The sequence below is a fragment of the Camelus ferus genome, chromosome 6 (assembly GCF_009834535.1).
Source record: "Camelus ferus isolate YT-003-E chromosome 6, BCGSAC_Cfer_1.0, whole genome shotgun sequence".
NCBI classification, from domain to species: domain Eukaryota; kingdom Metazoa; phylum Chordata; class Mammalia; order Artiodactyla; family Camelidae; genus Camelus; species Camelus ferus.
The window spans coordinates 23,166,908-23,179,796 of NC_045701.1; the positions used below are offsets into that span (position 1 = coordinate 23,166,908).

Sequence of the window (12,889 nt, forward strand, 5' to 3'; positions counted from 1 at the left end):
GGTGCTGTATGATGTAGTGGTGGCACTGGTGATAGAGTTCAAACTCTATTATACTGTTTCAACACCAGTTATTAAATAGTCCAGCTCTCCCCAGACTTTTATCCTATTAAATACTCATAGCTTTTTGCATCTTTGGTAGAACTAAGAACCTTATTAAGGTTGAAGCTTGCCATTTTAAAATTTTTTAAAAACATGCATCTTCTTCACCAGGGAAGTCTTTTTTTTTTATTTTTTAATTTAGGTGGGGAGGTAGTTAAGTTTACTTATTTTATTTATTTTTAGAGGAGGTACTGGGGATTGAACCCAGGGCTTTGTGTATGCTAAGCATGTGCTCTACCACTTGAGCTATACCCTCTCCCCAGGGAAGCCTTAACTTTAGGAGCTAGATTGGAAGCAAATCTGGTGTAAGAGTTGCAGTTGGAGGAAGAATTCCTCATTTTCTGATACAACAGAAAAGAAGCATTTCTTTGCTGTCTTTGCTTAAAGACTTTAGCCTAAACAAATTATTTCAAAGAGCCTTGTGCTAACTCTCTGAAAGGCTTTCTTATCTACCTTAAGATAAAAGCCCAACTAACAGTCTAAAGTTCTAATGCTACAGGAAAACAATTATTTCCAGATTCAGATTTGGCATCAGTTAGAGAAAGCACTGTGACTTGGGCGGAAGGTTTCTTGTACAGCTGTCACAGAGGGATGAAGGCTCTAACAGTGGCAGATAAGTGGATGCACACTTTATGAATAGTGAGTCACTATATATTTCATGGTCTCTTCAAACAAAAGTGAAAATCCTGTCTTTTCAGCTGTGTTCTTTTTCTCAGGTTCATCATTATGTTATTTGTGCCTTAGTGAGACAAGAAATAAGAACCATTTGAAATTTTGCCAAAAATAGAGGCTTCTTTCTCCCAAACAAGCAATATAAAATATAAGGGAGATGGAAATGTGCCCACTTTGTGGTTTTATGCTCAAAGAGAAAATGAAGACATCACAGGCCCTAACTGGTCAGTTACTATTTTCTCTCCTCTACAAAGAAGGGTCCGGATTGGAGAGGATGCGGAATGGAGGAAGAGCTAGCAAAGCAGCTGCAAGTTCTCTAATAAATTAGCTTCCTCAGATTTTCTTCCCTGTCCTCAGAGTGGATTTTCAGAAACAAAGTTTCATCCACAGGGCAGTGGCTTGTCAATCTTGTTGTCAAGGTTGCTGAAAAATTCACTAGATAGTAGTTAAGCCTATGTTAAGAAAGAATCTAAATTTACCATCCAGTCTCGGAGTAATGACGTTATGTGTCAAAGTGGTGGATTGAAAAATGAGGAGAAGAGAGCAGAGGGGTAGATGGGTTTGATTACATAAACATACAGATATGTAATTTTATAACCTCAGCTTTATGAGAAGAAAACATGAAAATGTTTGAAAAGTCGTATTTTCTTTAAGAACAAAAATTTCTAAGTTTCTAAGTTGATTATCCTTCAGATCCTTCAGTGTTTCAACTATATATGCTTAAATATTTTTAGCTGAGATATACTTAGAATCTTCTGCTTTTCAGCAATCTTAGAGCCGTGACAGTGACAACTAGAGTAAAAAGAAAAATCAGGCACAGCATAGAGGCATATTTAATAATTTTGATATTTAGATATGAATTAGATAATTTTCATTGCTCTTTTCTACCAATTTTCTTCCCTATCCCCAAAACCTGGTGTAATTCATGCTTCCATTTAGTGGTCCAATATTTCATCTAGATCTGTTCTCTTCCAACTCATCTTTTTAATATTCTGCCTCTTCTAATCTTCCAAACAACAAAACCCCCTTCTACTCCTTCATTAACCCTGCCCCCACCAAGTCATTCTGCATGTAACAGAATGGTGATTATTCCATTTCTGAAAGGTTGCTAAAGCCATTCGAAACCTTTCTTTTCTAACTCACACAGTTCTAATCAAGAGACCCAGTAGCAGCAGCACCACTGGATTACATACGTAAACCAAAGGGCTTGGTGGATAAAAAATGAAAACATTAAAATATATTGAAAACACATAATTTTGCCACTTAAAATTAAAGAAAATTTGGCCTTTTATAAATCATTTTATCTACTTTTCAATCTAGCTCATTTACAGGAAGGTCAGGAACACCTAAAGGAATGGTTGGCTATTCTGTCTTGTTACAATCCTATTATAACAGTTCCAAGTCTAGGATATAAAAATTTCCATGGTAAAGCAGCTCCTGTCTGCAAAATCAAGCCATTCATTATCTTAGTTGGCAAAAAGTAGATGAAATGTTAGAAGCACAAATTTAACAAACACTATTTTATTATTTACACAATACATAGTGATCATAAGGGTACATGTCACAAATTATAAAAGGGAAAAATACAGGGAAAGGTAGCAACAAATGCGTTAAATAACAACAAGGTACCCATTAATATGGAGTCTATTTAGAATAAAACAATTCTTCCTTAAAGTCAGACAAGGCCAAGAGTAGGTACATTGTTGAGTAGAGAATGCCAGTTACCTAGAAATATGTATCTACTAAAAAACAGAAAAGTATTAGTAGTGTACCTAAATTGAATTATAGCATATACAGGTCCAGTGTTCCACAAGACAACCATTGGTTTTAGGCAGGAATCTGTGAGAGATTTCACTGCCTATCTTGCTGCAAGAGGGAAGCCCCAGGACTGATTAACTTCCCTACCTTCCATAAAGCTTTGTTCAGGTGACTTTGGAATGTGGTATCAAACAACCCATTCATTTCTGCTGCAAGTTCCCCCAGAACAGACACTGTGGACTCATCACTGGCATTCAGAATCCGCACAAAGAATTTATTCCACAATTCACCATCTTTTAGCCTAAAAATATATAAAACCATTTCCATCAAGATTAGGTATACGAGTTAGAATTCTTTCTGTGTTTAACTCAGTGGTACACTTAGGCACCAACATGGTTTAATGTAATACCTACAACTCTCTTAGAGATCATGCAAATAGTTCTCTGAAATGGGAAAAGCCATAATACAGTGCACATAAAGGGAAAGAAAGTCATCTGAATCTATATATTTCCTCTGTACACTAAGATGCAGAACTTCTCTTCTACAAATAGAAGAAAAATGAATCTTGTCTCCTCTCCTTTAACTTTCCTAAAGTCTAGGTCATTAGAAAGAGTAGAGCTTCCTCTCCTCCTGCCCAGCGGTTTATTATCTTTACAATCTTCTCAGAATCCTAAGCTTGACCAAAGTTACTACTGCTTAAGTCTACGTATGATATTTGTGCTTTTTTTTTTTTTAATCAGAGAGGCTTCTATTATTGTATAAGGCAAGGCTATTAGGAAATCCCACCTGCTCCTGTTTGTATAAGACCCACCTAGGACCATAAACAACTGGAGAGACCTGAATCTATCCGTATGTCTTGCATTATATTTTAAACCTGTTTTGAAAGTACATGTTAGAGATGAGTAAGACTGGCCAAATTCTGAATTAAATAAAGAAAAAAATACAATTCAATTGTTGGGAGGGGATAATGGAGGTGAAGGGATATTAAATTTTCAACACTAGTTTTTCTTTTAACCAAAGAATGTATCAGTAAGAGACTGGTAAACTTATTCTGGGAAGTTAAGAGCAATGATAAGCTAAAGTGAAACATGGAACATTTAATAAGTTATTTTTTAGTCTCTAAGATTAAGAAAAATAAATGTTTTTATTTAACTTATTCTTTAATGTTCTTCCTTATGTGGATATGAATTTTTTTATTATTGAAGTATACAGTCAGTTTACAATGTTGTATAATTTCTGGTGTACAGCATGTTTCAGTTATACATATACATACATATATTCCTGTTCATATCCTTTTTCATTATAGGTTACCACAAGATATTGAATATAGTTCCGTGGGTTATACAGTATAAACTTGTTTAACAAGTTTTATGAACAGGCTTGAGGGAGTACTAAAGTTCTGAGACCAAGCAGCTCATATTAAGAAAGCATTTACTTCTTCACCAAAGAGATTCAGTTTTCTGCTTTGGTTTCACCCGTTCATTAAACAAATAATAGCCTTAAATAAGTATGTAATTTAGAAATTTAACTCTCTTCAAGAGATGCTTATTAGCTTTTGATAATAGCTATTAAAAAGGGGTATAAGACTAGTACCAATTGATTAGAAAATTATTCTCACAAAATGTTTCTATTAACACTTCTAAATTGAGAGGCTTCCATACTATAGTCACAGTCTATATGTCTATGATACAGCTAGGTCCAGAATGATGTCCTGAAGTCTTAATAGCCTGATTCCTATTTTTAATTAGCAATTCCTTTGTCCTGCACTAGGTGCTCCACTGATACTCCAATGAAAACTGGTTAAAATTAATGAAATCACAGCATATGGACTAAGAAACGAAGACTGTTGAAGCAGAGACAGCACCCAAAATAAAGAGAAAATTATTTGGACAGGAAAAGACCCTGAAATCACCAATACTTACTCAGAAATATTTTGGCTAAGTCTCCAGAGGGACTCATCCCAGAGGACCTGTAGGTGTTCCTTGAACAATAGTAAATGTGCTAAATCTGCTATACCAAACAGATCTACCTGAAATCATAAAAAGCACCATCAGCTAAAATAATTCTCTGCTACTATCATGGCAATTTATTTAAGAAGTTGACGGGTACTATAGTGCTTAGCTAAGTTTATTTTATGACATACTATTGACTGTTCCTTACCCTTATAGTAAAGGAAGAAACTCCCCAAAGAAGTGATTAGTAGAGCCAACTCTAGGAATTATCCTTAAGAACAAAAGATGACAAAAATATCTGGACTGTCAAATACAAATCTGCACACCTACTGAATTTGCATGGGCTTCAGCTGAGCTCTAAATGTGGTCCACATGACCAGTTCAGGCTTATGCTACATATTCAATCAGCAAATGCCATATACCCAGAGCTGAGTCAGAAGGGATTTTTGCATATAATGCCACCATATAAAACATTTTCCATTTGTCCTAATGTTCTTTTTATATACATCATTTCATTTAATCCTCACAAGAATTTTTATGTACACAGAGCAGATTATTACCTTTATTTTACAGAGAAAATTGCAGAAAATGATTTACAAGAGACCACACAGGTAAGTAGTAGAGAAAATAGTGCTGACACTTAGGTTACTGAGTGAGTCATGTGTCTGCACGTGTATGTGTATATTCTTCAGTGTTGTGACAGAAAAATGGTACATTTCGCTTGACTTGGTGATATTTGAAAACTAGGTCATCTGTTCCAGGAGAGACAATATCAGTAAACACTTAGCTTTCATGGCTTATCTAGGTAAGAAAGAAATTAAGAAACCCTCTCCATATTTGCTCAGGCTTGTTTTACACTTACCTGGTAGGGAGAAGAACAGTTAGCCAGGATCTTTTGTCCTTCCAGGATCTGTACAGTCCGAAAGCCGCTGAGGTTAAAAACGTCCAGCTGTGCCCTAAGGTCCACACTGTAGGAAAAGTCCACAATCTTCAAAGCTTCATTGTTCTTATTACAATCATAGGGATCGTGGATTCTAAGCCCATATTTAAGAGAAAGAGATAATAAAAACAGGCCATGAAAGAAGCTGCATAGCTGGTCTTTAAAAAAAAAAAAAAAAAAGAAAAAGAAAAAAAAGGAGGTACTGCAAGTGTGTCTTAGCTATGCCAACAGCTCCCTCCAGTGGTTAGTTCTGAAAATGCACCTGTAAGAGCAGCGGCAGGGTCCATCCAACTGGGGAAAATCTGATTAGTTTAGTGACACAAACTAAATCTCTAAACCATAATGTATGGCCACCACAGAACACTGATAAGTTTCCATATTATATAAAGTAAGTACTGGAAGTAGAGTGTAGGCCTCTGCCTTACAATGTACATACTAACACATACAATAGCCATGATTTATACACTGACAAGAGTTATGATGAAGGAAATTAAGCTTTTATAGGAGTCATAGCATTTCTTGTTTAGTATTGTAGATTAGGCTTTCCAAGCATCATTCAGATTCCTCCTTCCCAGAATGTAACTGAAAACAACATAAGGCTTTTTTTTTTTTGTAAAGTGACACCTTTACAAAATATTGTAAACTCTCCAGTTTATATTAAACTAACATCACGTGTAATTCCAACCTTTATTTCCTTAAAAAAACCCCACAAAAACCAAAAAACAACTTTATAGCACTTATTCACTATTGATTAATTTTCCTTGGGTTTACCTAGTCTGCAATAAAGCTCCTTTCCAAAGAGACATAGGAACTATTTATGTGAAAAAAGAATGGATTATTTTTCTGTGTTCCTTTTGTTTCCCTACTTTTTCTCAGTTCTTTCAAATCCCTGATTGATTTGGTGGCAGGTCCTATATTCCTAAATGCAGGCTTTGATTAATCCCATTACATATACTTTACAGCACAGTATCATCTATTTTCCTTTAAAATTCATAATTGCTCCCAGTTTTCCTTACTATAGGATGCAACTTTTTTTAGCCATTATAAAACTGTAATTCCCAAATATTTTTAAAACTTGGGAGAGGCAGGAAAAATGTTTCTTAGATTTAATAAAAAGAAGCAGAAAGTTCTCTTAACTCTCTAACTGGCCATTCACTGTTACCATGGGCAAAACATTCCACCTTTTTGGATCTCATTTTATACATACACGCTTACACACAAACACACACATTAAATGACTTCAAAAGGCTCTTTCAATTCCTCGTGACTCTCTATAAAATTCCTTATCAAATTTGAAAAGTTGTGACAAAGTAAAAGACAATGTCTTTATAACACTATGTGTTTTCCTGGAGTCCTCCAGTGACTGCGAGAAGGGTATGTGAATACATAGCACACAAATGCCCAATGCTAAAAAGGCTCAGAAAATCTCTTTGCTTACAATTCCCATACAAAGTCCTGAGAACTCAAGCACTATCCTCTGAAATTTCAGTGTTGTGAAACAGAAGGAAAACAAAAACTACACCAGGGGTTCTCACATTTGGAAACATATGGGGAGATTTTTGGTGATCACAATGGCTAGGAGACTATAACTTGTATTTAACTGGGCAGGGGGTAGTTATGGAGGCATAGAGATATAAAACAACCTGAAATGCTTGGACCAGACCTACACAAAGAATTACCTCATCTAAAGTACCTAAGGTACCCTGGATGAGAAATGCCTGGGGAGGTCTTTAGGACTCTGCCATCTCAGGAAAGAAGGTAAGATGCTCTAGTTCTTTTGGTTTTAACTGCAGGAATACATTGAGGATTCTTTTAATTTCTATGCCAACTATGATTTAGAGTCTAATTCAGTTTCCTCTTACAGAATAAGTAATCAGGAGAAATGTTAAAAATGATTCCAGCTTTTAGTGTACACCAGTGACCTCAGAGAGACAGTTAACTGCTCACTCAAGACGAACGGTTGGGGCCGACAAAGAATTTTTAAACCAGACTGCTTTACTCAAATACCATGAGACCAATGATCACTAGAAGGGTGTACTGGTCCTCTAATACTTTTCATAAAACAAAACTGTCAACCTTTTTTGCCTTGTTTATGCCTCAGTATTTTCTATATTTTCTTAGTAGTCTTCATTTCTTATTTCCTGCTCACCCCTTGAATGTGATGGCTAAATTGGATTTAATTTGAACACTAAGCCCCCTTTCTTGGCATGGTTTGCATTTGCATTCTGGTTTTACCTGCTTCTCTTGGCAATGATCTCAATTTGATATGACTTAAGCTTTGGGCTTTGAAACTGAGCAGTGCCTTGGTTTTGCTAAGGATAGCTAGTTATCCTCACTAGTTCTGCACTGGCCCCACACAAAGAAAGACTAGATAATCTACTTCACATTTCCCCAGATATTCAAATTTTATATCTCTTCTTGATAGGAATCATCACAATAGGGTAGGTTAATTCTTTTTTTCTGAATTATTTCATCAATGTGTTTTTTTTCCTTTGAATTCTCTTAAACTATTCCCAGTGACTACTGACATTTAGGTAGCAAATATTCTCAACATACTGTGTTCATTAATATGGCATTTAACAAAAAGCAAAAGAAAATAGCAACTATCCAAGTTTTAAGACAAAGCCGATAGAATTATAAAAGAATGAAAAGGACCAACCTGTTTCTAAGAATCAGGCTCCTTGGACTCAAGTCACCATGGACTATTTCTGCTTTGTGTAGTTTCTCTACTATTGTCAAAAGGTTATAAACGATCAACACTGTCATTTCATGGGTAATAAATTCACTGTGTTGAAGAAGATCCTGGAAATAGAAAGACAGAACACTTTTTCTTAAGTTGGGGTGACTGTACTTACACTCAATACCTTGCCTACTGCTGCTCTGCACTCTTCAGTGTTGTTCTCCATTAGAATGTGAGCTCCTTTGTAGGTAGGATTTTTGTCCCATTTTTAGCAATGCTGCTCTCCTTTAAGATTGTAAGGATTTATTGAAATAATAGATGAAGAGCATCAAGAGTGAGCCTGGCCCACAATAGGTGCTCTATAAATGGTAGTTTTAAAATACCCTTGATTCCAACCATTTTGGAGAATTCATATTACAATCAAAATATGCATCAAAACCATCACTATATATTGTACACCTGAAACTAAAATGACATGGTTTATCAACTATGCTTCAATTTAAAAAAAGAGATGAGAAGTAAAAAACCTCAGAAACACTAAAAAGAAAACCAAAAAAAAAAACCCAGAACAAAAAAAACCCCCGAAAATAGTAATCAAAACCGTATGGTTACTGGCACAAAAATAGACACAAAGATCAATGGAGCAGGATAGAAAGTCCAGAAATAAGCCAACACATTTAAGGTCAATTAATCTACGACAAAGGAGGCAAGAATATGAAGAAGACAGTCTCTTCAACAAGTGGTGCTGGGAAAACTGGACAGATAAAAGACTGAAATTAGAACATTCTCTAGCACCATATACAAAAATAAACTCAAAACAGATTAAAGACATAAATATAAGAACAGACACTATAAAACTCCTAGAGGAAAATACAGACAGAACACTCTTGGGCATAAATCACAGCAATATATTTTTTGAACCAACTCCTGGAATAATGGAAATAAAAGCAAAAATAAACAAATGGGTTCTAATTAAACTTAAAAGCTTTTGTACAGTTAAGGATATCATCAACAAAACAAAAAGACAACCTACAGAATGGGAGAAAATATTTGTAAATGATGCGACTGACAACAGACTAATTTCCAAAACATACAAACAGCTCATACACTTCATATATAAAAAAAAGAAAAAAAAAAAAAAAAAGCAATCCAATCAAAAAATGGGCAGAAGACCTAAACAGACATCTCTCCGAAGACATACAGATGGCCAACAAGCACATGAAAAGATGCTCAGCATCACTAATTGTTAGAGAAATACAAATCAAAACTACAATGAAATATTACCTCAGACCAGTCAGAATGGTCATCATCAAAAAGTCTAAAAATGATAAATGCTAGAAAGGGTGTGGAGAAAAAGGAACACTTCTACACTGTTGGTGGGGATGTAAACTGATGCAGCCCCTGTGGAGGACAGGATGGAGGTTCCTTAAAAACCTGAAAATAGATTTACCCTATAATCCAGCATCCCACTCCTGGGCATATATCCAGTGGAAACTCTAATTTGAAAATAAACATGCATCCCAATGTTCACAGCAGCACTATTTACAATAGCCAAGACATGGAAGCAACCTTAATGTCCATTGACAGATGAATGGATAAAGAAGTTGTGGTATAGAGGGGAGGGTATAGCTCAAGTGGTAGAGTGCATGCTTAGCATACACAAGGTCCTGGGTTCAATCCCCAGTACTTCCTCAAAAAATAAATAAATAAACCTAATTACCTACCCACCCCCCACCAAAAAAATAAGTTGTGGTATATATATATACTCAAACATAAAAAAGAATAAAATAATGTCATTCATTTGCAGCAACATGGATGGACCTGGAGATAGTCATTCTAAGTGAAGTAAGCCAGAAAGAGAAAGAAAAATGCCATATGATATCACTTGTATGTGGAATCTAAAAAAAGGGATACAAATGAACTTATCTTCAAAACAGAAATAGACTCACAGACATAGAGAACAAACTTATGGTTACCAGGAGGTAAAAAGAGTTGGAAGGGATAAATTGGGAATTAAAAAACTGGACCTCTTGGGGAATAATGGAAATGTTAGCTATCATGATTGTGGTGGTGGTTTCATTGGTGCATATATCTATCAAAATTCATCAAATTGTACATCTGAAATATGTGTAGTTTACTGTACAGGAAATATACCACAATAAAGGTGTTTTAAGAAAAAAAAAGGGGCAGCAAAATCTTCTTAAGGACATTCCAAAGAATAAAATGATATATTGTGTTTAGGTTTTTAAAAATAATCCAAGGGGTTAGTAATAGATAAAACAAAAGTGGCAAAAATAGACCACTGGTTTCCATCCTCATGTAAGGAGTTTAGAAGTTGCCACTCTGTCCTAACAAGTAAAAAGCTGAACTGAGAAATCAACGACTCTTCTAGAATCTGTAAGCATAGGGGGCCCCTCACACTTCTGTGAATTTTACCTCTAGGAGCCAGACTAGGTTCTCACAACATATATTGTAGAAAAACTCCCCTCTTGCTTCTGGCATGGGGAGGGGAAAAGGAACCATCTGAAACAAGCCAGAGCACTCTGTTCTCAACAAGGTCTGCCTTCAGGGGAAACTAGTTAACCAGAGTCTAACCTGCTAGGGTATTATCAGAGTCTAACCTGACCAGAGGAAGGGAAATAGCCAATTCCAGCCCACACTAACCATCCTGTCCCACCTAAGAGCGGGTGGTAAACTGAGAAACTTGTGAAGTTCACAGTCCAAAGTCATAGGCTCAGGATAAAAAATGATACATTGTAGCACTATACAACACTTTGCCCCCCTTCACACCTTATCACATTACTAAAGGCATATTTACAGCAATTCCTTTTATACACTGTGTCATGTATGGCTATCAGGAAAAAATCACAAGGCATACTAAGAGGCAAAAAATGCAATCTGAAGAGACAAAACAAGCATCAAAGCCAGACATGGCAGGGATGTTGGAATTATCAGACCAGGAATTTAAAACAAGAGTGGCCATGAACTGGTGATGATCATAATGAGATGACCAGGTCATTGCACAATTCTGTCTACTTTTGCCTGTGTTTGAAATTGACATAATAAATAGAAGAGGTTCTTGGTCAAAATAACTTGGGAAAAGAAAATAATCAGTGCTTTTAACTTATAATTAATTGGTCTATTTCTAGAAGATTAACAGGAATTCTGTACTAAATTCCTTTGCTAAGTGGAGCACAAATCTCTCTACTTGGGGACTTTAAGGGATAGATTTTCATATTATTGCAAACCTGAAGGGTGAAGCAGTTTATATACTGGTGCCAAACGATACAGCCATCTTGGTATTCATAACAGCTGCACAAATTATCACACTCCTCATTTAAACGTTCCTTTAACTTGAGGTTGATATAAAAGTCCCATGGGACAGGTTGAGACGATACCTATAAGAAAATATATTTTAAAAATAAGAGCAATTAGAATCTGGCAGATTGAAAACATTCCCTTCAGCTCTTCTTATATCCAAACAGAAATAATAGTAAAGGGATATTTTAAAAGGCATAATCTACAGTAAAGAACACAGCAGCAACAAATTTTGGAAGCCAGAAAGAGGACAGTGAGAGGTAACAACCCACTTAGCAGACCCAAGAAAGCTGATTTTAGCAGTAGAGAAAGCTGAGAGCAACTGAATTTTTACAAGACCATCCCCCAATAATATGAAACTGGTGGCACTAATTACCTATAGAGCTAAATAGGAGTGGTTGAACTATACTAAAGAGGAAGTTAGACCCCAGATTCTGCTTCCTGCTCCTGTAGCACAGCCTGGCAATTATCTCTCTCTCATTCTAGAAAACCAGGAGTTTATTCCTAGAGAATAAAAAAACAGAAGGGCCCTGGACTAGAAGACCCTAGGCACTGTTGACAGTGGGAATATCATATGGAAAAGAGGAAAAATTTACTACATATCAAATGTTAAGATGTACCTTCCCGCCCCTCTACTCTCCAGAATAATTTCCCCACTCAGCTTTCAGGAGGCTAGCAGCCAGGATTATATGCTCCAGGCAGGAAACCAAGAGTTTTCTCTGAGGAATCTGATAAGCTCAAGAGAAAATACCTAAAGATTGGGGATTTTCCAACAAAATGGCCAAGTGAGATCATTGTACAGTGAGGCCTGTAGTTGTCAAGGTCCCACCATATACACAGAGATTTCAACTGGCTTTTTGAATCCAGTCCATCTCTCTAAATATGAAGAGACAGCCAAGACTTAAAGAAAGCCTTTAATATGAAAGACAGAGATCAAAACAGAGAAAGGAAATAGATGATGCTGGGGGAAAAAAAAATTAAAGCATCACTAATATAACCAGAGATAAGAAATATTTAATCATTGAAATGAAGAGCAGAATGCTATAAAGAAGAAAATTTTTAGAATAAAAGAGCTCTTACAAATTAAATACATGATAAAAGAAATTTAAAAACGTAGTAAAAAGATTGAAAATAAAGTTGACAAAACATTCCAGAAAGGAAAGTAAAAAGACAAAGAGAAAATAGGAGAAAAAAAGACAAGATTTTTAAAGGATCTGTCCAGGAGACCCCAAATCCTAATAAAAGGAATTCTAGAAGGAGAGAACAGAGAAGACTGAGGGGGAAGAAATACTTTTTTCTTTGAAGATAATTTCTCAGAACTGAAGGAGTCTCCAGATCGAAATGGTCATTGAGTGCCTAACATACGGTTAACAACAGGCTTTTACCAAAGCATGTAATTGTGAAATTTCATAATACTGGGGACAAACATAAGATCCTACAAGGACCCAGAAAGAGAGGGGGAAAAAATCC

General features: G+C 35.8%; 1 protein-coding gene across 1 annotated transcript in view; it reads right to left on the bottom strand.

Annotated features, from left to right (window-relative positions):
• Positions 1 to 2,295: 2,295 nt before the first annotated feature.
• Positions 2,296 to 12,889, bottom strand: part of BUB1B (BUB1 mitotic checkpoint serine/threonine kinase B) — a 43,707-nt gene continuing 33,113 nt past the window's right edge. The window contains exons 19-23 of the mRNA XM_006176606.3: positions 11,350 to 11,499; positions 8,081 to 8,223; positions 5,344 to 5,515; positions 4,452 to 4,558; positions 2,296 to 2,830 (exon numbers count right to left, since the gene is read on the bottom strand). Coding sequence (XP_006176668.2) covers positions 2,623 to 2,830; positions 4,452 to 4,558; positions 5,344 to 5,515; positions 8,081 to 8,223; positions 11,350 to 11,499 — 780 coding nt within the window. The 3' untranslated portion in view covers positions 2,296 to 2,622. The remainder of the gene's footprint in view (positions 2,831 to 4,451; positions 4,559 to 5,343; positions 5,516 to 8,080; positions 8,224 to 11,349; positions 11,500 to 12,889) is intronic.